The 27914-nt window shown below is 35.3% G+C and overlaps 1 protein-coding gene across 1 annotated transcript; it reads left to right on the forward strand.

Annotated features, from left to right (window-relative positions):
- Positions 1-554: 554 nt before the first annotated feature.
- On the forward strand, positions 555-27003 carry LOC127968997 (inositol polyphosphate multikinase). The gene is made up of 6 exons (XM_052570547.1): positions 555-1115; positions 3442-3527; positions 14167-14263; positions 14355-14527; positions 21213-21294; positions 23744-27003. The coding sequence occupies exons 1-6, from the start codon at positions 959-961 to the stop codon at positions 24271-24273; spliced, it is 1125 nt and encodes a 374-aa protein (XP_052426507.1). The 5' UTR covers positions 555-958; the 3' UTR covers positions 24274-27003.
- The last annotated feature ends 911 nt before the right edge of the window (positions 27004-27914 follow it).

Below are 27914 nucleotides of genomic sequence, written 5' to 3' on the forward strand. Positions count from 1 at the left end.
TTGCTTTCTGAAACATTTTCTCTGTCCATTAGAACCTATACCGCAAACAAAATACTTAATTGGGGCTAATTTATTTATCACCTTAGGTATTGAAGTAATATTTAGCTATATATCTGGCAACTGTTTGTAAACAGTTCCTGATATTATCCATAATTACAACGATATCCCCAGTAGGATGACACACATTATGCCTGAGGGATTTTCTTAATTGCTCAGTAGTCTGAGAACATGCATCATATCATTATGTAAAACATTTTCCATCTTGAGGTTTGTTTAGTAGTTTGTTTTTATCAGCGTTCCCATAAGTCACAATAACTGAACGTTCAGTGACATAAACAGACTTTTATCGTATTCGTAGATTACACCTACCCGGAAGTATTTAGAGGCGAGCCTGCCATTCATAGAAACATTTTTACTGTTAAGAGTTCATGTTTTTGCTCCTAAGCTTTTTACATTTAGGAAATGATTCCCAATGTAGACCTTACATGAGGAATTATAATATATTATAATATATAATAATAATATAGCTCGACGTATTCCGTGACGTTTGCGCTCGCTGTGCGTCGTGACGTCACACGCTGGGTCTCTCGGGGCGGAAACAAACAGCGAAGCGTTCTTACTACTGCGAGGTTGCGTGCGATATGATTCACTCCGTCAGAATATCGCGTCAATCTTTGTGCTCCGCTCGTTCCTTATCTACCATCTCATACCAATTACCGCGGGAGGAGTGTAAACATCTCTGAAGTCAGGAAGTGGGATGTGGCCCAGGTGAAAAGCTCGTTATATGGTCGCGAGCGTGGGCGCCGTGACTGATGGCACGCTATCGGTCACACACATCAGGATGACGCGTCGAGGGCGTGCGTTCAATATGTGAATTCTTGCGTGGAGGACAGTAGTTCAGAGAAATAACGAGCCACTGCAGTGAAGTATTCGGCGTGAGTGTCAGCTCAGCATCATAATGGACTCGTCTGTGGCGCTGGGGAGGCTGGAGCTCGCGCGTCCGTTAATGACCCGCGGCTCATGTTTACCGGAGGGCGGGCAGAGCGCTCACCTGAACGGCTGCGTGCCGCTCTCTCATCAAGTGGCCGGACACAAGTACGGCGTTGATAAAGTGGGTCAGTACACATTTGATGTCATTCCTTTTCATTTGAACCAGGAGTCTGTCGTTTAGAATTGTGTATGGGGCTAGCGGTCTTAATTTTTACCTCAGTGAACATTTCTCAGGGGGCAGTTTTTATACAGCATATGCGTATACTTTTAGGTTTTCTCTGTGTAAAGCTGTCCTTTAAATACTACGTTACCGTTTTTATCTACGGACAAGATCCGGCGGATTGCAAGACTACATGCTGTCTGTCACACTGTATGGGGTGAGATGTCACCATGGGACTTGTCATTAAAAAGTCTTTCATATGCCTTTTAGTTCAAATGAAACCGTAAAGCAATTATGAAGCAGAAAACTAAATGTATAATGTGCCATTTAGAAATAATGTCAAATTAAAAATATAAATGTTACTTACTGTCGTTTTTTTTTCAGTGAAATTTACACCGTAAAATAATTATGAAGAATTGTCAACATTAGGAAAGAAAAGCTAACATGTAACTTAACCTATGTAAAAATATAAATACTTCTTTATACATGAAAGCATTTAAATGTAGCTTTTAAAATGCTCTTTTGGCTAGCAAATATTCTGATTGCAAAATTTTATGAAAATTCACACACAAAAAAATAAATAAATGAATAATAATGATAAAAACGTGAAATATGATGGGAATTTAAGTAAATACTCTCATCCTAACCGTTTCAGTGGACTGTAATTGTCATAATACTGGCTGAAAACGTTTTTATTCAGAAATGTGTTTAAGTGGAATATTCTGTAATTTGTCACCTGAATGTATTTTATATTTTATTTTGCATTTTATGGATAATTGTGCTGACCTTGTGTTTGCCATGTAAATAGCCCCAATGCTAACATTTCATTCAAAATTAATAGACAAACTGTTTCAGTTAAAAATCTGTTTTAGTTTTACTGTTGAATTGTACCTGAATGCATGGCTTTTTTACACAACATCTATTCATATTGGATTTTCAAATATAATTTTTCATTAGTTGCTTGAAACAATCATATAAAAATACTGTGAAAACAAGTAATTGTTTATTTAGAGTTGACTTTAAATATTACTGACATAAGCTCATGTGAAAACTAGCCTTGGTCTCTGATTAGTAATTATCTTGATGCGCTACAGATTTAAGAGGAAAAAGTTGAATGGGCTGACAGGTTTTGTTGCTGACTCGGTTGGATTTCTCTGCTGACATGCGAAAACAGTTCTATATGTATAATCCATATAGTGAGTCAGTGATAACGCAGTTTTAAACAGAATTTGACCAATGTGGTAAAACGCAGGGAATTTTTGACTTGCATTTGCGTCCGCTGTAGTTCTGTATTACTGCAATAATATTTTTGGATGATCCTCACAGAGACTGTCACCCATTTGCTTGGGCCGCACATAATGTATATATATATATATATATATATATATATATATATATATATATATATATATATATATATATATATATACTTTTTTTTTGTTTTTGTACATATTGCACTTATGTTTTTGGCATAATTTATGCTGCTTTTAATGAAAAGGTGTGGACTGAATAATTTTTTATTACTGTATTTTTTTATTTTTTTATTCCATTATTTAATTTGATCCTCATAAACGTGTTTTTTTTTCATAGTAAATGTGTCATAGTAATTTCTTTTTTTTTATGAATGTGCATAATCATTCAGGATTATAAAATAACAAACAAACTGAATAATAAAGCGTCCAGATGCATTGCAATTAGAGGGAAATGTTTGATTGTCATGATAGTGTTATTACAATGACAAAAACATGTATTTGTTTATTTAGGGTGTAGACAATAGAGTGTGAATGTTTAAACTAGATGTACTGTGAGTCACTGGAAGAATTGCTCCTTCAGGTAAATGAGATGTATGGAATTCATTTCAATAAATGCTTTATTTAAATAGTGTCTGTGGTAGCAAATTCCTTGTGGTATATCATGTTTGTTTTCATACATTCATCCTGGTCATGTTTCCTTTTGTATACCAATGATGTGAATAGATTTTAAAATAGCTGTTTTTAAAGAGGGGGAGCCTGACCTAAATCCAGAGCTTCACAGTCTTTGACCGTAATCTCTAAGCCCTGCCAGCCTAGTTCTCAGCACCATATAGGCCAGCCTGTGATGTCATTACACACACTGCTGTGATTTCCCCTCGCATCAGATTCAAAAGGGCCTATTCACAGACCGTCATTTAACTCAGTGGATAGGAGTGTTTATTCATCTGTATAAATCAATGCCTATTTACAAAATGTTAGTGTGGGCTTGTTGTTTGGCATTTGCACTGTGATTATGGGTTGTTTTTTTTCTAATTACAGGTATCTTGCAACATCCTGATGGTACGGTCCTGAAACAGCTGCAGCCTCCTCCAAGAGGACCCAGAGAGATGCAGTTCTACAGTATGGTGAGCATTACTGGGATGTTTTGGCTTCAAGACTGGTTAAAGGAACACTCCACTGTTTTTGAGAATAGGCTCATTTTCCAACTCCAGGTGAATTTTACAATTTAGTCAATATTGACACATCAGTTTGAGTTGGATTAAGACCCAGAGGAATGTTGAACAAGAGGATTGCACAGAACTTTTGCACGCACAGATATTGCAAGAGATATTAAGTTCATTTAAGTGGTAAGATTTTTTTGGGGCTAAATCACCTTTTAGATAGGATGTGAAAAACTGCTTAAAAATAACTGCATTTACTATGTGCAGATAAGTGCATATGTATTATTGTTTTTATTGTTATTTAAACTAACATTATAACATAAATTGCAATGAAACTGAATTTATTTATACCATAGTGTTTCCCACAAGTGGGTATAACAGACCGGAGATCTCCAAAATGGGGCGTGAACTCCAAAATTGGGCAGAACCTCCAAAATGGGGTGGGGTCTCCTTTCGCAAAGACTTTCATCATTGGCTGTGGCTTCAGCCAATTGTTACTGACTTGCATTTCAAAATAAAACTTTATAAATTAAACATTGTTTCTAGTTCATCTAAAATAAAATATGCTATATAAAAAAATATTCTCTATGAGAGCAGAAGCCAAAGCTTGTGGCCAGTGGTGTTTGGACCCAAGTCTGAACCTCTGCTTCATGATGTAAACGGGAATCACTCAGGAGCTATACCCATCGGAGGGGAAATATTTTACTCTATTGCTTTATTCCAAGCAACGGGGTCGTCCCGGGGCACGAAAAATGTGCCTTTGTCCACATATCACATTATCTTATTAACTTTTTACCTCCTGAACTTTCTTTACCTAACTATTCAGCGTAGGGATGCACCGAAATGAAAATTCTTGGCCGAAACCGAAAACCGAAAAAGAGAAAACCAAGGCCGAAAACCGAAACTGAAAACACCGAAATAAATTATGCCAATTATTAGTACCATTGCATTAATTGCTATGACCGTGTAACTTTACTAAAATTAAGACATTGCAATTGCATAAATTAATATTAAAGTTACAAAGATAATTACAATTACATAACTTATAAAAAAAAAACATAAAAATACATAATTACAAATGATGTAAATATTTATTAAGCACATTGCAACAATGCACAGTATAAAATAAAATTCAAACTAAAAATTTATCCCACTCATGTGTATATTTAATAATAATGTACAGGCCTACTGGCCTGCAGAAAGGTTTTAAAATGAACAGTTCTCTCATAAAAACAAAGTGCATTTAGGTGAAGTGCATTTGAAATTTTTCTATGTAGGACTAGAAAGTGCATTACTTCTCCAGTTGGCAAGACTGTTATCACTTCTGGGGATGGGGACTTCAGACAGATAACCATCTAGCTGTTGAGCAGTTGAGCTTGTCATCTGCCTGACATTTGAGAAATATTTGAGAAAGTGTATTTAAATAGGGCCAGGGCATAAATGAACATTTTTATCAAATTAAAGCAGAAATCTAGCAGAAAATCTAGCATAAATATGGCTACAGTCTGATGTTATGTATGTATATATGTTTGTGTGTGTGTATAAGAACAAAATAGCCAACCTTTTATTATTATTTGAGGCACTTTCTTGCATAATTCCACTGAACATATCAGACAACGATGGTGCATGCCACTCATCTGGTGCAGAGACGAGTCTTTTCTGCGCTCTGATCTGTCTCCTGCGCTTGGCGCTTCTCCGTCTCCATGCGGGTTCTCCGCATCCAGCGCGGCCTGGATCATTTCTCGTGCGCGCTGCCTTATTTCCGCATCCAAATAATGGTCATTATAACGCGGATCAAGCACATTCGCGATGAAGTGCAGAGGATCCGAAAAGATCTCAGTGAGACGTGTGCTCACAGACTTTATAAGACTGTACTTTTCTTTGTTTTTACTTCGTGGTCCGTCTTAATCTCTTTGTTAGGAGACGCTTTAGTGCTGCGAATAAAGGAATACGAAGAGAGAGAATGTTCTCACTGGTGTTAAGTGAATGTCGCGGGGAGCTCGTGGTCTTTGCTATGCAGGTGCACGTGCAGGTCGCGGTTTCTGTTTGCGTCATCACAACATTTCGGCCGGCCGAAACAAAATTTTCGGTGGCCGAAATTTCGGTGCATCCCTAATTCAGCGCCAATCCTGCCATTCAGTCAATTTCAGTGGTTCAGGTAAGGTGTGGGGAAGGTTTAGGGGTTAGCATTTTTTTGTTGCATAGTTTAGGAAACACTTTAAAAACCCTTTCACACTGCCATTCCGGCAAATACACGGGTAAAGTGTTCCGGCAATTGTTCACGGGTCGCAAGATTTTGCACTTTCACATTGCCAGTGATTACCCGGGATATGTGCGTGCTTTCACACACAACCCGTAAAGATCCCGTAATGGCACATGACATCAGGGCGTGACGTTTAATGTACGAGTCAAAAACGCTAGCCATGCTATACTATCACTGAAGCAAGTGAACGATCTCGGCGTCAGCGTGGAACAAACTGATCTCTGCTTCATTACAGTTTGCACATATTTTTCATCGCGAACGTTGATCTTTCTGAAAACAGCCAGTAAAAGAGTCACGCGATAACGTGCGTCATCACTTCGACACGGCATTAGATCTGGCTTTTGTTCAAACAGCGCTCGTCCCGGGTTGAACCCGGTTATGTTACTAGGTCCCCGACCCGGTTTAATGGCGTAATCAATCCCGGGACGTGGTTGCTTTCACACAGAAAGCGAGCCGGCTAGTTCTGGAAATTTGCCGGGTCGGACGTGCAGTGTGAAAGGGGCTCAACTGACACAACCAATAAACATTTCAGAATCAGTTTTGGAGTGGAGTTTGGACTGAAGTGGATTGGGGGAAATATTGTGCATCGGTGCCATGCGCCTGTCTCTCAATGGGAGGAAGGCATGCCCTATTTTGGAGCTCCCACCCCATTTTGGAGTTCCCGCCCCTATTTGGAGATCTACAGGCTGCAGTTATACCCTTCTCGTTTCCCAGGCGGCATATATATGCAAACTTATTCTCTGCCAGCAGGAGTCGCTGTTGGAGTGGTAGAGATCAAGGTTTCCCTGGTAACCTCTGTACACACAGCAGTGCTCTGCTCGAAAAAAAAAAAAAATGCTTTATCAGACATTAGATGCAAGATTAAATGAAAATGACATCCATTTTTCTGAAGACAGTTGGTTTCCTTCAGAAATACAGTGATATAAAAACACCCATACTCAATGTATGGGAAACACTGTAGTCTCATAATTTAAGTCTAAACTCTGCAGATTACAAAAAATGAAATCAGCATCTTCAAAAAGCTGGTCAGCAGAAGGAAGCATGAAGTGCTCAATTTTTTTTGTAAACTGGTGCAGTGACTTTGGTTTTCAAAAAACAGAATGGACCAACACCAGCAGATGACATTGCACCCCAAATCATCACAGACCATGGAAACTTAACACTGGACTTCAAGCAACTTCGGCTATGAGATTCTTCACCCTTCCTCCAGACCCTAGGACCTTGGTTTCCAAATGAAATTCAAAACTTGCTCTCATCTGAAAAGAGGACTTTGGACCACTTGGCAACAGTCCAGTCCTTCTTTTCCCACGTAAGATGCCTCTGACGTTGTCTGTGGTTCAGGAGTGGCGTAACTAGCCAAATTCCTTGAGACGTCTGTATGCCTTGACCCCAACCTCAGTCCATTCCTTGTGAAATTAACTTAAAGTCTTGAATCGATTTTGCGTGACAATACTCATAAGGCTGTGGTCCTCTCGGTTGGTTGCGTATCTTTTTCTTCAACACTTTTTCCTACCACCCAACTTTGTTAGCATGCTTGGATAGAGCACTCTGTGAACAGCCAGCTTCTTTGGCAATGAATGTTTGTGGCTTACCCTTCTTCCCCATGACCGTGTAGCCTAGTGAACCAAACTGAGAGATCATTTTGAAGGCTCAGGAAACCTTTGCAGGTGTTTTGAGTTGATTAGCGTATTGGCATGTCATCATATTCTAATTAGTTGACAGTGAATTGGTGGGTTTTTGTTAAATGTGAGCTGAAATCATCAATCATTGAGATGCACCTATATTTGTTCCTATTGTGCTCTGCTCACTGATAAAAATAGCTTTGTAGGATTATACATTTGGATAATTAGTTTAAATTATTCTGTTGCATGGAACTGAAAAAAATAAAATAAAATAATATAGTTATATATAATATATCAAGGTAACGCTTTACAATAAGATTCCATTAGTTAGTGTTAGGGTGTATTCAAACTAGCTCACTTGTTCACTTGCTCTGGTACGCCCTCATATTTGCTCATAAAGGAATAATATATTGTTCGGAATTGTAAAGGGTTAATTTTATTTGCGTACACAGGTTTAACTCATGGTGACCATGTAACTGACCTCACTTTCCTTCCATATGCAATTTTAACCACCACATTTCTATTTACAATCATTCTAGTAGCACGTGAAAGCAGCATAGTGAAAACCAGATGATGGTAGCTTTAGCAACATTAGCCTTACAGAGAGCCAAGAGGCTGGTTGTTTTCACACACTGTGGCCACACAACTGTGTTCAAACACCTTATATTCACACCTGCCCAAAAGATCCGCACCGAGAGGGGAAAGGAACTTGAGTTAGATTCAATCGAAACAAACAAGACTGGTGTGAATACATCCTTATAACTAAGTATTAATATGTAGCCTATTAACTAACATGAACAATTCATTAGGCGTTTCTCAATGTCAAGGATACTTCCTTGGTAGGACTGATCCTTCCAAGTCACTTCCTTCAGAGGCTAGTTGAGACTCCTCTTTAGCATACGGAGAACACGTAAATGGAACAGGTTAGCAAGTGCATGTAATTGATTCATTACGTCAGTGAAAAGGTCTGTTTGAATAACGCTGTTAATGGTATCATTAAATTACTTTGGACAACTTAACTAGTAATTTCTAAAAGAAATGCAGTATTCTTCTTTCCTAATGTTAGTAAATGAGAATACAGATGTTCACCTTTAGTTTATGTTAATTCAGAGTACATTAACTGTTAACAACCATAATATTATTATTTAAAGGTTTTAATTAAGACTAGATTCAAGATTTTTATTCGTCACATACACTATTATATTGAGCATATATAACCAGCAGTGAAATGTGAGTCAGGTCTGCTGCATGGACAATGCAATTATTAAAGAATACAACACGGATGAAAATATACATAAAGGTTTGAAAGAATCAAATAAAAGTAAACGACACAAATAAGAATAAAATACATATAAAAAGATACTGTAAAATTAAATTATAAAATAGAAAATGTGCATGGAAGTATACTATAGTCTTAAATATTAAGATACACAGGGTTGTACAAGAGGCAAATGTGTAAACGGGTTGTGACACTGTCAGTATGTCAGTGTGAGGTAGAGAATGATGAATATCTTACTGATTAAGTGAATATAAAGTGGAGACAAGTGGATTTTAAGAGGATGGTTTTGAGTTTAGGAGCCTGATGGCCTTGGGGAAGAAACCCCTAAGTTGCTCAGTTTTTGCCATCAGGCTATGGAAGCACTTACCAGATGGCAGCAAAGTTAAAAGTAAGTTACTAGGATGGTTGGAGTTTTAGATGGATTTTAACAGCTCTGCCTTTGCAGCGTTTGAGGTAGATGTCCTGCAGAGAGGGAAGAGCAGACTCTGAGATGTGCTCAGCTAAGTGACTGGAGCTGTTCTCATACCACACTGATACCACATTGACATTGCCATATTTTAATGTGTTATAAATATAAATTCTATCCAATTTTATTGTTACTTTAAGTAAAAATTTTTAGTTTTTTATAATTCAGTATCATTAAAATTGAGTTATTAAAATAAATACCTTTGTTTTATTTAATAAAACAATAAACCAAGTGGATCCAGAATTTTCGGTTTTATATATATATATATATATATATATATATATATATATATATATATATATATATATTAGGGATGTCAACGATTAATCGATGATCGATTAATTGTCGATAAGAGATGCAATCGATTAAGGCTATCGATGGTCGGTTAACCGATTCAATGTTGGGCTGCGTGCGGCTCATGCGCACTCAACACGTGCGAGCGGCTGTGAGTGACGGTGACGATATATAAAAGCATCATCATTCATTCACAATGTACAAATTAAGCTTTTAATGTGATTTAAACTTTAAAGTACATTAAAATAGAAACAACATAAAAGTTCTTCAACATTAAATGCAATAGAAATGTAGTTACTAATCATTTCATCAGATAACTGTTTTATATCGTGCGCTTTGCAGGGCTGCGGGACACAGTGACAGGACAGGTAGTCTATTCATTCCTACAACTTGTTAATTCATTCCTACGAATTATTAATGTGGCAATTGTCCATGTTTCATTAATTTTGTTCCCTAAATAACCCATGATTTAAGTGAAATAAGGGAACAAATTAATAAATCGAACGAATTCTTAATTCATGAAATCTTTAATTTCCCTTCCCATGTTTACCACAGTAAGAGATGCGAAAACAGTTATTAAAAGCGAAAGATAATAAAATAAACCTGGGAAATTAGAGGGTTAGACTATGAAGATTTAGGAAAAGAAACAATGCCTAAATATACTGAATTTGTGGAAATTCGTGACCAACCGGCAAACCAGAACAAAGCCGCGTAAATGAAGACTATGGGGTCCAAAAGCATGGTCGCGATCTAACATTTTCCAGTTAACCTATTATTCCTCTAATAAACAAAGCTTTTATACCACACTTGTCATAATCAGATCTTATCATTTCTAAATAAATAATTGCTGGATTCAAAACAGCGATTAATAGGCGCTGTGACCGACACATTCCCGGAGCATTCACTGCTGTCACTAAACGGTGACGCCGAGCATCGTTCACAAGTTTCTGCATGGACCTGACTAGGGCACAGGTTCTAAGCCCTGGGACAAAATGGGATGCTTTAAGGAAAATTTATAGCCTACTAAGTAATAGGCCCAACATAAAAATAACAATTTGTTTTCATGTTGTTTTTTTTTTTTTTTTTTTTTTTTTTTTTTTAATAGGCTATGCGAAATATATCCGACTTAAATAGGCTAATTAAGATTAACGGATTTAAAACAGAAGTGTGGGCGCTCCATAAGTTCACAAAAAAAAAAAAAGGATGACAACGCATTCTGTTTGTTTGCTTTATTTTACAAGAGCACAAATCTTCTGTTTTTATTGTGGGTGTGCACAAATGAAAGTAAACACTTTTGCGGAAAATATATTTTTTTTTTTAATGTCTCAGCTGTTTCGATCGCCCCGGAGCCTGCTGCACACGTATATTCTAGCGATTCAAACTTACATCGCAGTCTGTTCATTATCAAAATAAAATGTCAACTAAACATTAAAAGGTTACACTGGTCAGTTTAAATCGACCGTAGTATACCGGTCCACTCTGCTGTTATGCCAAGGACGTTTTTGCTCATATGAAGAGGATCATCTTTTCCGTCTATATGCGAATGCGTGTTAAGTACAAGCCTAGTTTACATTATAAATAATAGTTTAACATTCAAATACATTGCGAATATGGAAACATTTCGATTTGTGCCGAATGAGACATGAGCAATAACCTCCAAATAAATCTAGCCAAAGCCGCGCTCGCTCATCCTCGTCTGCACGCATGCACTGTCACGATCTAATGCGCTGAATGCCGGATTTTTAAAAATCTGACATTTTCTAGGACAGAATCCAGCAGGATCAAATTAATGTGAGCAACTGTGTTTTGGTGCAGCAGCGCCGATGTAGTTCACTTAATGTGCAGCGCAGTCACACGCGCTCCACATTTCGGATAATTTTATACAATAATGTCAGTTGAAAACATTGCAATTGTGCTTTAAAATACAACAACGAGCACCACAAAACCATTTAAAGAGGCGCGTTCAGCGTTCTCCGTGCGGGATTGGAAACTGTCAACAAAGTAAAATGACCTCAAAAGTAGGCCTATGGCGCGCTCTCTTCATTTTATCAAATGATCATAATCGCATCTATTCATTTTATAATCCTGCTACTAGCATTTTATTCAGACTAAAACCTCTTTAATTCAAGTGAGAAAGCGTTTTGTGTGTGTGTGTGGCTTTTGCACATCCTGTCATACCGCTGACTGCGTGCCTGCAATAGACGCATTTTGCAGTATTATGGTTAACGATTAATCGATTAATTGATCGTTAATTTAAACGACGATCGATCATGGAAATAATCGAAATTTGACATCCCTAATATATAAATATATATATATATATATATATATATATATATATATATATATATATATATATATATATATATATATATATATATATATATATATATATAATTTATTTATTTTTTTGGTGTCTAGTGCCGATATCTTACACAGCAAGGTAGCTGATATAAAGCTGACGTATGATATGATACAATTACAGTGGGGCTGTAATCGACTGTATTCCCAATAATTGAGTTTGTGAGCACTTGGTATCATATATTTTCAAGGAAAATCCTGGCAACACAAAATTCTTACAGTATACAGAGAAAATTATAAAGCGGGAAACCGGATATAGCGCAGGATAGTTTAAGATTGATGTGTTTAGAGGATATTTTTAAAGTGTATTCCAAAATCTCATTAAAATTAGATTAATGTATATTTTCTGAACACTGATGGTTGCCACTCTGAGGCATTAAAACAAAACAAAACAAAAAGTAGGCGAATGTGAGTCATATTGGCTAGTTACATGTGGCTAAAATATGGTTACCATCATATCAGAAAACATGCACATTAGAGGTTGACCGATAATGGATTTTACCAATACAGATAGCTAGGTTGGACCACACTGGCGTATACAGATTAATGAATTGTTTTTAGTTTTTTTTAAATGGAAACCGTGATTAACTCTTTAAAAAATAAAATCTTTAACAGTACTGAATGAACCATACTTTGTAAATTAATAAATTAATATTAATTATTATATTTATCATTAGTTATTTCATAGTTTGCTTATAGTCCTGGGGCAGGTTGCACCAGCTGGACGTACACCCGGTCGTAAGACTAGGCTGGACGTAAAATGCACTTTAAGTTGTGCATAGAATTTATACCCGTTGCGCCATCTCTGCGTAGTGCTATGTCTGAGACTAAATCTTGCGCCTAGTCAGAGGTAGGTGTAAAGTGAAAAGTCATGATTTGCTCGGACATTATTTGTTTTCAGGATTCACGTCTGTTAGTTTATTCTTACTGCAGATGTGAACTGTAATGCTTATGGACTTGTCTTTTTGGGCAGGATATTAAATAATCGCAAAGCTCGATGTAGCCTACCACACTGTTGACAGTAATTGAATACAAAATCTATTCCTGTAAGTCATGTAGCTTAATAATTATGCAGTAAAATGTTATATATGAACTGGGATTATTAAAAGAAACATCTTGGACAGTGTAAATGCTTGGAAATATGTAATTACTTTAATTGCATTCATTATTTGTAACGTGCTTGCCATCCAATAATTGCAATGAGTGTTGTGCTTTGTTACTTTTAATCAGAAATAAATGGTCAACTTTCAAATTTTGCTTTTAAATATTTTCACAAAATACAAACTATAAACGTGTTTTCTGCCACAGAAAGACACCAGTAAAAAACAATGTCATGTAAAGTCGCATTTAAGACATTAATTGTACATAAACTTGATAGTCGGCTATAAAAAATAACTCTAGAGAGAACCATTATATTACATGTATTATATTTTACTTAACCCTAATTAAATCCGCCATGGGAATGTGAGAGACTTCAGATTTAAAAATGCAGACTTGTTAGGAAATGTTTACTCAATGAAATCATGGCGCGGTGGCTTCACTGGTTATGATGTCTTAAGCAATTCAGTTCTATATTAGTAGTTGTAGTCATTGTGGCATGAACGTCATCTCAGATAGATGCGGGAGAATGTGTCGCATGGATGCGCCTTGTCTGCACCGGACATAGTTGCTCCTGATCGTTGTGCAACAGGTGTAAATATTTATCGTAAAGCTGGATGTTGCAAAGCCCAGCATAGGAATTACACCCAGCTTTTTTATGTCTAGCTGGTGCAACCGGCCCCAGATGATGTGAAAATAATGTTCACTTTTTCATAAAAGCATTACCTGGTACACTTGTATAGTTTGCAGCCTTAAAAATTTTCAGAAATGGAGCCATCACTAAAACACCTTGTGGTTGCCATGTTGACAATTTTACTTTATGCCATTACCAAATCAAGTATGTTGTTTCATCTCCTGAACCAAACATGAAAACACAGAAAAGGTGATGTCTACCCTTATGTTTTGATGGTCTTGGATTACAATAAAACCGTATAAAGCTACATAAACTATTCAGGTGAAGAGTTAATGGTGAAATTATCAATGTGAGAAGGAAATCACAGTATCTGAGCATGCATATACATATAATGTAAAAAGTAGAAGCTTTAAAATGTAAAGATGTAGGAATCTGTGTGAGCTGTGCTGCATGCATATACTAATAGACTTTTCTTGTCTGCAAAATGTAGCCAAGTTTTGCTAAAGTGACGACACATTTACAATAGTAAATGATGTATACATTCCAATACAAAAATTTCACAGAGTGATCTTGTTGTTTTTGTCAGGTGTGTGCTGAAGACCACTGCGACCCCTGTCTTGTAGACCTTAAAACTCACCTTCCCAAGTACTATGGCACGTGGTCCTCACCAGATGCTCCCACAGGTACAAAGATGGATGCACGAAGCTATGAGGAGATTGGTGGATATTCTGTACAGCATGTTTAGTCAGCATGTCTGTTCACTCTTTTCCGCAGACCTGTACCTCAAGCTGGAGGATGTGACACGCAGGTTTCAGAAGCCATGCATCATGGACGTGAAGATCGGCCAGAAGAGCTATGACCCCTTCGCTTCACAGGAGAAACGGGAACAGCAGATCAGGAAGTACCCGCTAATGGAGGAGATCGGCTTCTTGCTTCTGGGGATGAGGGTATGTTTTTGTTTTTAAAATAATTTTGTTAATATAAATGTACATATATTCAAAATATATATTGTTTGTGTGTGTATTTACATATTAAATATTTGAGAGGAGAAAAAGTTTTTTCTTAGAATTATTAGACCCCCCCCCCCCTCTTTTATTGATTAAAGAGATAGTTCACCCAAAACTGAACATAAATGGTGTATGCTGTTCTGTGTCAGCTTCATCACACACGTATGTTGTTTACGCTCCAAGATAGTGCCAGCGTGACGCGGAGACAAATTTTATAATGAAGTCATTATTTCTGTTTTCTTTGCATTAAAATTTTTTATTCTTATAGCTTTGTAAAATTACGGTTGAACCCCTGTTGTCACATGGGTTATTTTACCAATCTCATTGCTACATTTCTAGACCTTGTTCATGGTAATTACATTGCTGTATATTAGAGCTGCATGATAAATTGCATGCGATAATGCACATCTTGTCAGTAAAGCCGGTTCTGTTATCAGCAGTAAATCTCCATCACTTGCACACTTTCACATGGAGCATTTACTACATGGAGCCGTTGTTCACTGACAAGCAGCGCAAAATGTGCACAAAATATGATTGTGGTTTTGGGCAGCTTATCAGTGAACAACGGCTCTGTGTAGTAAATGCTGAACCATGTGAAAGTGCGCAGGTGATGGGCATTTACTGCTGATTACAGAACCAGTTTTACTGACAAGATGCACGTTAAATGTCGCATGCGATTTATCGTGCAGCCCTACTGTCTATGGGAGGGTCAGAGAGCTCTCGGAATGCATCAGTAATAACTTAAGTTGTGTTTCAAGATGAACAAGTTCTTATGGGTTTGGAACGACATGAGGGTGAGTAATTAATGACATAATTTTTTTTTTTTTGGGGTGAGCTAACCTTTTAAGGCTGGAATACACTACACAAAATGTTAAACCGAGCATTTTTTAAGACATCGTTGTCATACATTAGCTTAGTGACAATGAAAATAATGTATTTTAAAACTCACTCAAAATATCAAGCCTGTTTGATATCCTCTAACTGGATGGGATTCATAGTCTGAAGCTAAAAAAATCAGACTCTGTGACCATCCTACACTACATGATTTTATTTTTCTATGAAATCTGTCAACTCACATATACAGACTGGCTTTGACTTTTGGCAACTAGAATCAACTTATCAAAACTGTGACGAAGTCGTTATAGTATTCACTTTGCCTTTGGTTGTTGCAGCACTACACATTCATCTAGTCGGGCTGATATAAAGGGTTCTTTTTAGAGTGCAGATCTAAACAAGGTCAAAAATAGGTCTATTTTTGAATGCGTGTTAGCTGCAAAGGTTAGTTGTTAGCTGCTGTCACATTGACATTTTGAAACTTGCGAATTGCATGCGGGTCGTGTATGCTTTGTAATATGAAGCAGAACTGCTGGGGTTAAAGTGTGGCTATAGGTAGAAGTGTGACAGCCGGTGTCAAAGACTCCCCTAACACGCTCAGAGGTGATTGTTCCACTCTTTACTGACCCTTTTGAATCATCTCTACTTCCTGTATACAACCCAAACACTGCTGTCCTTAAGATGTCTGCAGATGTTTTTATTAGTCAGCTCAAAACAAATATATTTGAATATATTTTTGGATTTTTCAATCCAGAATGTGGCTTTGCTCTTTCAGCGGTTCTGTCATTTCATCTAATGATAACAGCCGGTGCCAGAGTCTTGTGTTTTAAGAGGTTGATTAACAGCTTTAGAGCAGACTCAGTGGTAAAGCTCAGTGTTAAAGCCACAGTGTTGTGTGCACTACAGTCACACACTAACTGAGCCCTGGACACAACAGGCAGTAGCAGCACTTTCATCAACACTGCTGTAGTGAACTGTTTGAATAGCTTGGGAGGGACATTTCTTTCTGTTTAATCAAACGAAGCATGCATTAAGAAGCCTAGTTAAAAAAATTATGATAATATCAGCAAGTGTAGTTAAGTGGAATGTTGTTGGTTTTAAATGACCACAAAAAAAAAAAAAAACTAAAAAAAAAAAAAAAAACTAATCTCAAATGTAATCTTTTTTTTTTATTTTTTATTTTTTTATTATATAACTGCTGTTACTGCCCTTACTGCTGTGTGAACGCAAACACGTCCCGGGATTGACCAACCGATTTTAATCGTCACTTTTGAATTGATTTTCAACTGGCTTTCAGTGAATCGTTACATCCCTATTTGTCAGTTATTTTATTGATGAGCATACAGTGCTTATATCTGTATCTGTTTGCTATATCCATGTTCTGTAAATGCTCTGTGTAGATCTGAATGCACCAGATGTCTTGCGTAACAACATATCCTGTTCATTTAGCTTGCGCTACCAATCTGACCTGTTTCGTCATACGTTTTCCTGGCAGCATGCATATGTGAATCAATCTTGGAAATGAGAGAAAATTCCAGAGCTATCTGTAATTTCTCAAAAGCTAGACAGACTTTTAGGGATTGACGCAGATGATGACAGCTCTTCTCGTTTATTGTGTTATTACATGTAGAAAGGGTGAGCAATTCTAGTAACATCTCCAAAAAGAATTAATCACCAAATCATCAACTATGTTGTGCAAGTAGTTTAAGAATTTCATCTGTGGTCTCTGAAAACATTCGATCTTCCTCTGCTGCACATTCTAAATCTGAACAGATGAGAGAAGTTCATGCGGTGAGTCATGCTGTCAGGGAAATCTTTTTTAATTTGTTCATCAAAAACTAGAAGAATGACCTAATGACCATTGTAGATTATGTAATAATGATATCTGTTTTAAAATATAAAAAAAATATATTTTATTCCTGTGATGCAAAGCTGAATTTGAAGCATTATTACTCCAGTCTTAAGTGTCAGATGTTCTTTCTGAAATCATTCTAATATGCTGATTTGCTGCTTTCTCTTTATATTTGTGAACCATAACACGCCATTTTAAAAGACATTAATAATGAATTTAGCAAGGATGCATTACATTGATCAACAGTGACAGTAAAAACCCAAACCTCAGCTGAGAGAGAGCGAGGATATCTGTACCATCAGACAGGATGAGCTTATCAAGTCGTGGCCTCTCCCAGCATCCTCAGGGTCCTCTGCTTCTCCCTTGAGAAACACGGGTGGAGACCTCTAAACTCTATCATCAGCTCATGATGGATGAGGTTTACTCAACACTCTTCACTTACGCAGAGCCATGTCATTGTTTATTATTTCAGAGCAAATGTGCTGGTCATCTGAGAACAGCCTTTATGTTTTTCGCCTTTCTTCATTTGTACATGGATTTTAATATGTAATGTAAAACATTCCTGATTGCATTGCATGCAAGAGCAAGGTAAGATGTGTAAGTGCATCTTCCCTTTAATAAAGCCAAACACCTTTTGAAATAAATGTCTGTAGTGTAATACAATATATTATTAATTTAAGGAATAATTGATGATGGGCCATTTACATATACATGTAAGGCCCTATGAAATCTGTATATTTCCCAAATTCGGTTTTATTTTTCTTCAAATTAATTTTTTTCTATTTTAATTGATTTTGTTTTTACATTTTTTCTAGGCTTCTTTTTAAATGGTTAAATTACATTTTATTAATCAAAGCATGTCTGATTGATTCAAATCATGAAGCTTATACAATTTCACATCTATTTATAAAAAGTGTAACAAAAATGACATTTAGGGCCTATGAAATGTTTTTCACACCATATGTTTTATTATTACCAAATTCTGTGTTTTAACATCTCTAATTATTTGAATACATAAAAGCAACTTAATTTATTCAAATTGATTCTTAGAATAGCCTTATGAATTAAGTGTTATGTAAAATTTTCTGGTTATCAGAAACATTTAACAAACTTAATTTATTTTTATTTTTTTAATTTTTTTGGCAAACAATGGAGATTTACTTTTAAAATTACAAACTGGAAGAAATGTTTCATGATTATTTCTTAAAAATAAAGTTTTAATACTTTTAGTAGTAGTACAGTTACTGAACAATAGTAAGCTAATATATTTCTGGCACAATGTCTTCAAGTTAAACCAAACTTTTATTTTGAGGGTTGCCGTGAATATCTTTTAAGTTTCTGAGTGAATATGATATAGTTTCTCTCAAATGAAATTCTAAAATGCTCATGAACTTTTGAGTAATTCATCCAAAGTTTGACAAATTCCGTGAAATACCGCATTATACATTTAATTCTATTTTTATGACTGGATTCTGCAATTATGTCCGTTTTCTGCATCACAGAAATCACAGGGCCCTATATATGTTATAGGTATTATATGCATGTGTTATATGGGTATATGTAGATATACCTAAGCCTGTATGCCATATATAGGGTCCTATGATTTCCGTGAGAAAATAAAAAACAAAAACATATTTACATGTACATACTTTATTATTATTATTATTATTATTATTATGTCTTTGTGTTCCTGTGAGTCACAATATTTCATTCCTTTTTTATGTCTCCACATATAGCAGAATGACAATAACCTAACTTAACAAGGAATTAAATGGCTCATCATCAATTGTTCCACTTTTACTACAATTACCACACCTTGAAATGTTGTATTTTAAGGCATTTGTCAGGTTTTTGTCCTTCAAATGCTTTTGGGTGTAGGGCAACTTGCACATCTCATCTCAAGCCTCTGTTGCTGTTTCCGAAATGTCATTATAGAGATTGTAACAGAGGCTTGAGCCATTGATAATGCAGTTATTAATAAACTCTAATGCAGTTATTAGAATGAGTGACAGAGAGTGATTGTAGATGTGTGAATCATGTGTTAATAGAGTGGTACAGATATTAAGTCAAAATGCGAAAGAATAATTTGCCATGAGTTCCCTTAAGATTTTCCTATGGGCTTTTATAATGGGCTTTTTCATATCATGAGTAAAATAAGGTCTGTGGTCAACAAAACTTGACAATACTTTGATGTTTATTCTACAATATACACACCCATACTGAAACAAGCTATTTGAAGCTATTAAATCTACTTCTAGTAAGAAACTACAGAAGAACGTTCAGAGTGTGAGTGATTTATTACCTTCTAAAATCTCAATCAAGCATTCAACAACCCTGTAGTATAATATACACTGTAAAAAAATTAATAAAAAATAAAATAAAAAAAGGAAAATGTACTGCTACATTATCAATTAAGAATTTAGGACATTATCAATTATTACGGATATTTCTGTTTACCCTACAATACAAAGCCAAATGTTGTGCATGTGCAAAATTCAAAATAAAGATAAAATGTGTGTAAAAACAAAACCAATACAGAAAATTTTCAATTTAATACAGTTCATTGTGCACTAATATTAGAAAAAAATACAAAATTAATTATTCAGTGTAGTATTAATCTGTCAGTGTAGTTTTTGTATTTTTGTATTTAAAATTTGGATTCTGGAATAACTTTGAGTAACAGAGTAAATCCAGAAGAACCATGACAATGTCTCCAAGACACCTGAAGAAACCTACCTGCAAAGCTACAGTACTGGGAAAAGTTTTAGGCACTTGTGTGAAGAAAAAACTATAAAGTGAGAATGCTTACTAAAATAATGTCATGAAATAGATGTTATTTATTTATTAACTAAATCAAATCAGTATTTCCTGAGACCACTCTTTGCATTTAAAAGCTTCTGTCCTAGGAACACTTGCGCATAGTTTTTCAGATAGCTTTGTAGGAAGGTTTCTTCAAGCGTCTTGTCTCACAGTTCTTCAGAATTTAGTCTTGTCTCAGTTTTTTTTTTCTTTTTTTTCTGTTTCTTCAAGTAATTCCAGACAGACTAGATTATTGGATTACTGAATTATTATAATTAATGGCAAAAGGAAAGTTTGGAAATATAAAATGATATTTCCTACTGGCCCACTAAAGCAAAATATAGAAATAAGTGTCTTATAACATTTTTTTTGTTTGTTGGTGAAAAAAAAACTAAAAGCCTAAGACTTCTGCATAGTACTTTATATAAGAACAGAAACAATGCATCTGTTGTTTTCTTTTCAGTGTCTATCCCTTATTTATGGAGCTTGACATATTTTAGGAGTTAAATTTATGTGTTAGATACTTTATTTCAAGATGCTTACAAGGTCTTTTACCACTCTGCCTCAAAGGGAAGCTTAAGTAAAGGAAGCACAGTCCAGTCGTTTAAGGAAAATGGTTGGTTGACCTTTTACTATGTAAAAAAAAATAAAACAAAATGGAAATGTGAAATCTTCAGGATTGGGGTTGTCTAAAATTACACACAGAAAGGGCAGCGAGGTCCAGTTTCTTGGTGAAATATTGATGGGGAGCAGACGGTATGTAAATTCTCAGTCTCAGGCCGTCCCAGGGGTTCAGCTCTCTGCCAGCCTGTACGGAAAAACAGATGGATGAAAAGAGCCGATCTACATAACCACCAAGCAAACAGAGCCATTACTCATAATTGCGCTGTTGATTTGGATGATATAGAAAGGAACTTAATGCCCCTCAGAAAATAAACCCAAATTACACAGTACGATATTATACTGGCTCCCTCATCACCCTTTCCAGAAGTTCAACTTGAATTTCATTTCCCCACTGGAATTAATTCAATCAGAGGAGATACTGCAATCACCTTGAATGTCCTCTAGAGGGAGAGCCAGACCTGTGAAGAGACCATTCTTATTCAACTCTAGTTTAAAATGTTTCTTTCTGTCTTTTAGGTGTATAAAGTTGGCTCAGACAGCTATGACACATATGACCAGCATTACGGAAGAGGTCTCGTGAAGGACACAATCAAGGAAGGTAAGATCAACCACAGGGTCAAAGCATCATACTGTTTACACCATAACACTCTTACCTAAAGCAGACCATGCTTTTGTTGCATTTATCTAGGATGAATGAGGAAAACAAGATTGATTTACTCTTAAAGACGCCCTGATGAGCACAGTATTCTTTCCTGGATTGACATTTATCTTTTAAAATCCAGTTGTTTAAAATCAAAGACTCTATCTTTTTATTTTTTTTAGCAGATAACTAGGTGTTATCTTATTGTAGCTTATTGTTAGTCACGGACAGATAATATTTACCATTGTTGCCAAGTAGATTAAGTCAGGAATAATTAACTTTGGTCCATTGAATTCTTAGAAAATAATGTGTGCATTTATTTTCTGAGAATTCAACTAACCAAAGTCAATTATTCCGCTTATACTATGGTTACCAGGCCTCAAGACATTGATCAGAAAATATATTTCAAGATTTCATATCTGGTTTTTGTACTTAAAATGCTATTGTGTGTAGGATTTTTTTAATGCATCTCATCCAGTGCCTCCATTGCTAAATCCAAAACATAATTTAATACCAAGTAACTGAGGCTTGAGCCATTGATAGCAGACTGCAGTTAATATCTTAGATAAATATAATGAATATACACAGTACACACACACACATACTATGTGAACAAAAACTTTTATTTATATGAGATTAATCATGATTAATCATTTGAAAGCACTGTTTTTTTTTTTTTGTATTTAAAAATGTAATTTATTCCTTTGATAGAAAGCTGAATTTTCAGCAGCCATTACTCAAGAAACATTAACATTTTCAGTTCTGAAAGTATATATATATATATATATATTTTTTTTTTTTTTTTACTTATTTTTTTTTTTTTTACTTATTTTTATGTATTATGTATTTTTACTTATTTTTTTTACTTTAACTTATTTTTATGTATTTTTTTTAATTTTGGATTAAGATTTATAATAATAATTTGCTGAGCAAAGTCTGTTAAATTGTAAAACAGCATTTAAGTGCCACGTAAAGAAAAGATTACGATCTAAGATAACGAGTTTAAAGTTGTAATAGTATGAGAATAAAGTCAAAATAGAATAAAGTTGAAATACTATGAAAATGAAGTCAAATTACTTAGTAGGCTATGAGAATAAAGTTATAATATGTGACCTTGGACCACAAAACCAGTCTTAAGTGTAATTTTTTTTTTTAAATGAAGAGTTCTACTTCATCTGAAATCTGAATAAATAAGCTTTCCATTGATGTATGGTTTTTTTTAGGATCTGACAATATTTGGCCGACATACAATAATTAGAAAATCTGGAAAATGATGGTGCGAAAAAATCTAAATACTGAGAAAATCACCTTTAAATTTGTCCAAATGATTTCTTAGCAATTCTTATTATTAATCAAAAATTAAGTTTCAGTATATTTACAGTAGGAAATTTACTAAATATCTTCATGGAACATGATCTTTACTTAATATCCTAATGATTTTTGGCATAAAAAAAAAATCGATCATTTTGACCCATACAGTGTTTTTTTGGCAATTGTTAAAAATATACCCCAGAGACTTAAGACTGGTTTTGTGCTCCAGGGTCATGTTCTGACAGTATATTCTAGCCTATTGCACATGCAAAATGGCCTGGATTGGGAGCGTCTGGAGATATTTCAAAGTCTAAGTTAAGATAAAATGTTCCTATTCAGTCTGTTAATAAATATCATATTCTTGATATTAAGCCGTTTTTGTGAGTCCTATAAATTGACTCTTCCTCATCCTAGTAAGATGATGTGGCCACTTGGACACATCTATATTTAAATTCTCTATTGCCGTGGCCCGACGACAACTCCTGGTCCTCTCAATCCGGGCCATTTGAATGCGCAATATAGCCTTAACTCTCAAAATCGTATAACTTGAATTTCTATTATTTAAATTCTCGCAATATTTCGACTTTATTCTCGTAGTATTGAAACTTTATTTTCATAGTATTTCAGCTTCATTCTTGAAATATTACAACTTTAATCTTGTAATTTAATATTTTCTTTTTAACATGGCACTAAAAGGTTATCGTAAAAGAAATCATAAATGAGTGAAGTTTTTTTATATAATAATAAAAAAAAAAAAAGTATTTCAAATAAATGTTCTTTTGCAGTTTCTATTCTTCAAGGTATTCTGAAGAAGAAAAAAAAAACTTTCCACAAAAATATTTAGCAGCAATCTTTGATAGTAATAAGGACCATTAATAATAATTGATTAAAATTTAGACTGAATGATTTCTGAAGGATCTTGTATTTTCGTATTTTCACAATAGTACAGACTTTTTGTATGTGTTTTAGATGAAATAAATGCAGCCTTGGTGAGCATAAGAGACTTCGTTCAACAACATACAAATCTTAATTACTCCAAACTTTTGAACGGTTGTGTACCAATTCAGTTTCTAACAATATTCTCATTGTCCTGCAGGTTTATCCAAGTTCTTCTACAACGGCGACATTCTCCGCAAAGACGCCATCACTGCCAGCATCCTCGAAGTCCAGAAGATCCTTCAATGGTTTGAGGGCCAGAGTCGGTTCAGCTTTTATGCAAGCTCTCTGCTCTTTGTCTACGAAGGCGTCAGCACGCCAAATCACGTCTCCCAGACCGTACGGGAGAACCCAATCGCACCCGAGGCCTGTGAGCAGAACAACAACATCAATCAGAGCCTCTCCATGTACTCCCTGCACAAGAAAGGCTGCGGCCGGAGCCACTACCAAGCCAAACAGGACAATGGCGTTTGGCGCTCCTCGCAGCAGCCCAACGGCAACCACAGCGTCGCAAGACTGGAAGAGGACAGGAAGGAGAGCAAGAGCGAAGCGGGACAGGAAATGGTCAGTGACGTGGAGGTGAAGATGATTGACTTTGCACATGTCTTCACTAGTGACGTTCCTGACCAGGGTTACATCTACGGCCTGAAGAACCTACTGAAGGTCCTGCATCAGATTCTGGAGGAGTGATGAAGTTGTTGAAGGTATGAACCGTGTAGCCACTTTCACGTCTGTCCACCCGCCTTTCTCTAATCTGCACTACCTACACCATCAGTGGAGTAACATGTTTGGAATCCTTCCTCTAATGTATGTGCTTTAGTCTTTTAAAAGCTTTGTATAGTTTATGATATCTTACTCAGGTAAATGAATCTATAATACTTGTATATTTATCCTAACAAAGAAGAAACACTCTCATCATATTATGCCTTTGATATTGCTATTAGTTCCTGTTTCCAGAGCCATTGCAGGATTTCTTTTTTCTTTTTATCCATTTCCTTTTTTTAAATCAATGTAATTGAAAATAGGAATGAATTTCATGAGTGTTGATGTAGGAAAATATATTTGATGTTTCTTTTGCATATGCTGCCATTATGACCCTGCCTGTTTCAGACCTGTTGAATTTTATCTCATTTTTTAAAATGTGATTTGAAAAGAATTAAACCTTCTGTGAGTGTGTTCATGTTCTGTGATTACTGATGCAATATGACTGAAATATCAGTGAGAGTAGTAAGGTTGAGATCATTTATTCTTTTTCCATTGTACAGCCCTTGAGGTTTGTCTACATCAAATGCCAAAGTTTCCATTAATGAAAAGAACTTGAATTGTGATTTGAATAATACAGTCTTTCTTTGGAATATGAGCTAATTTAACTGGGTGTCCAGTTATTTCTTTAAATTGTTTGTACACATTTATTTGGTGACAGCATAGGATGTGATAGGAACTAAAAAAGACATGGATGTTGCTCGATGTAAGAGGAAAACAAGGATACCCTCAATCATAAACATTTGAATCTCAGAAATAGATTTTTCTTTTTCTTTTGTTGTCGATCTCTTTCTTTTTACTTTAACATAATTCATCTTGCATATAGAAACATATTTGTCAGTAATTGTTTAACTTGTGTTTTTTGCATTTGTGGTTTACATGTTTATTAGCAGCTTTAAAAAACAAAAACAAGGAACATTCAGGGTGCCCACAGTCATTAAAAATTAATTAGAGAATTAAAACTTATAGAATTAAACAAAAAATTCTACAAGCCACTTTTATTATTGGTATCATTAATTTAGTTAACTCAAAAAACTTAATCAGCTAGTAATTGTTCATTTTGAGTGTATCCAGTGAAATGAAATGAAAAAGAATGGAAATTCATTGGTCTATTGTGTGGGAACCCTGTTTGCATCCTTTTTTTTTAAATCTCAGGCATAGCATTTTAATAAATTGGTTCTTAATGCTTGCATGAATAACATTCATTCATTTACATCTCAAAGTGTCTCACTGAACTCCTCAGAAAATAGTGTCCTTTTGTAACTTTCACGTTTATCTTGTTTGTGTTATTTGTGTTTTATGTTTCATTAGCTTGGTTGAGATGGATGTCGAAACGACCACAGTTTGTAGACTGCGCCAAGTGTACGAAAAACAATGTAACATTCTTGTTCACATGCACCTTTAAAGTGGCACAACATGAGGAAAGTTGCTTTCTGTTTGTACCCATAAATACAAAAAGTGCACGAATAGCATAGCTCTATATTATACTTTGTCTTCGGGCAAAGTTTAAAATTTTCTTTGTGCCTATCAAATCAAAAATAGTTCCTGGTGTATAAAAGGTTTTCAGTGGACCTCAAGAACTGAAAGTGGATTATATATAGTGCTCTCCATTACAGTATGCTTTTGTTCACAAATAAATGAACTGATGTCATGTTTACATTCTACCTTTATGGTTATCTGGACAAAGACGCATTGTTATATAGTCGTACATGCATAACTCAATAATTATTGTCCATTAATTGTCTTATTTATGCACTGAAAGGAAGTTAAAATATTGTGTACATTTATGCTTTCTGTTAATTACTAAAAATGATCTGTCGATTCTTTTTCTGATTGTTTTATATAATTATTATTATTTTTTAATAATAGTATATAGCACCTAATTAGGAACTACTGTATGTGTGGTGCTTAAAGCACTTTAGTGAGACTGGATATTATTTTCCTGTGGAAGAAATTGATCAATCTTATTTAAGGGCATGAAACTGTTAAATCTCAACAAATGGACAAACTAAGTCTAAACCCTCACATCAACATTTGTACACTGGCTAGATCTTTTGTTCGGTGGAACTGCAGGAATATTTCCATGGCATTCATTTTCTGGAAGATATGATGATATCTCTTTGGCGTCCTAATGCTTGCTGTTCAATATGTGGAAATATACAGGCCTGGGTTAGTTTTGTCTCAATATACGTCCATTTTTTGAAAACCTGTCTTAAACTTTCCATAAACATGGGGATTAATACAAGAGGACAGAATTCTGCAAATAATAACCAACTCAAATGCCATAACATTATGGTAAATGTCATAACATTATGGTTTCCAAATAAAAATTGTATTCAAATGTTAGCCATGGTTTCCCGAGTAGAATCGCAGCCCTGAACTGTTTTAATAGTGATCTTTCTTGAAAATCGTTTGTTGTATTGGGCAGTTGTCACTGAAAAGTGAACAAACTCAAAACTGAACATTGGTTTAAGCAAATCTGATGCTTACTGACCTGTATAGTGTGTAGTCTTTGGAGAAATGTCTGTTCAACCCTGATCTAACTGTTCTCTTAAATTACCACCTTTGAATATAGACATATGAACTTAGTATTTACTTGGATGATACTGGGTGTATATCTGGCAATTTTTCATTAATAAAACCTACATTTAATACCAATTTTTGTTGTTTGTATTCATTTTATAGAATATTTTACACATTCAGACTTGGGATTTTCAAAACTCGCACATAGTCTTAATGAAAATACATTTAGCCTCAGGTCATCCAAGATGTCATCTTCATTGATCCACTTGGCCTCATTTCTTCAATTAACATCTTGTGAAGTGAAAAGTTGTATGTTTGTAAGAAATAAATCCAGCAAGGCATTTTAACTATAAACTGCTTTTAGTAGAGTCCATAGTCCAAAATCCTCCAGTAAAAAGTCAATTCTCCGTTGATCTTAAATATGAAAATCCACCAAAACTGTTTCAATTCATTTTCGCTTGCATATATCTCTCCTGATTTAGACTTTTCACCGGAAAAATAAATATATATAAATGTATTTCTTACAAATACAGCTTTTTGTTTCCTTAGATGTTACGAGTGTGGGTTATTGTGGTGTTTTTACCAGCTGATTGGACTAGTAATGCTAAATTTCTCCAAATCTGTTGAAACAACTGATCTACATCTTGGATCGCCTAAGGGTGAGTAAATTTTCATTTTTGGATGAACTATTACTTTAATATCACTCCCATTCTGGAGACAGAAAATTACTGCAGCATAGCGTGTAATGTCGTTATTAGTTAGTGGTGTTTGGAAAGGCAAATCTCATTTGTTATTCATTTTTAATTCAGTGTTAAATTAAGCCATATTAATGTCTTTAAATTGTCATTATATTTAAAGGTTGACTATGATGATCAGTAATGGGCTCATCTTTGTGGAAAGGGTGACTGGAAGCGGTAAACTGGTGTAGAACTCATGCCGTATCTACTGCATGTGTTAAATTGATCTGAGTGGGTGTAAGATGATGTTATTAATGCACAGACACACACACACATTCATCATTGGGTTTTTTGATATCACATGTATGA

The sequence above is a fragment of the Carassius gibelio genome, chromosome B12 (genome assembly GCF_023724105.1).
Source record: "Carassius gibelio isolate Cgi1373 ecotype wild population from Czech Republic chromosome B12, carGib1.2-hapl.c, whole genome shotgun sequence".
Lineage (NCBI taxonomy): Eukaryota > Metazoa > Chordata > Actinopteri > Cypriniformes > Cyprinidae > Carassius > Carassius gibelio.

Excerpts from the sequence above, each read along its gene's own strand:
- LOC127968997 (XM_052570547.1), top strand. The coding sequence starts at position 959 with ATGGACTCGTCTGTGGCGCTGGGGAGGCTGGAGCTCGCGCGTCCGTTA. Across the intron at positions 1,116-3,441 it reads GTACGGCGTTGATAAAGTGG|GTATCTTGCAACATCCTGAT; the intron begins GTCAGTACACAT and ends TTCTAATTACAG. Across the intron at positions 14,528-21,212 it reads TCTTGCTTCTGGGGATGAGG|GTGTATAAAGTTGGCTCAGA; the intron begins GTATGTTTTTGT and ends TCTGTCTTTTAG.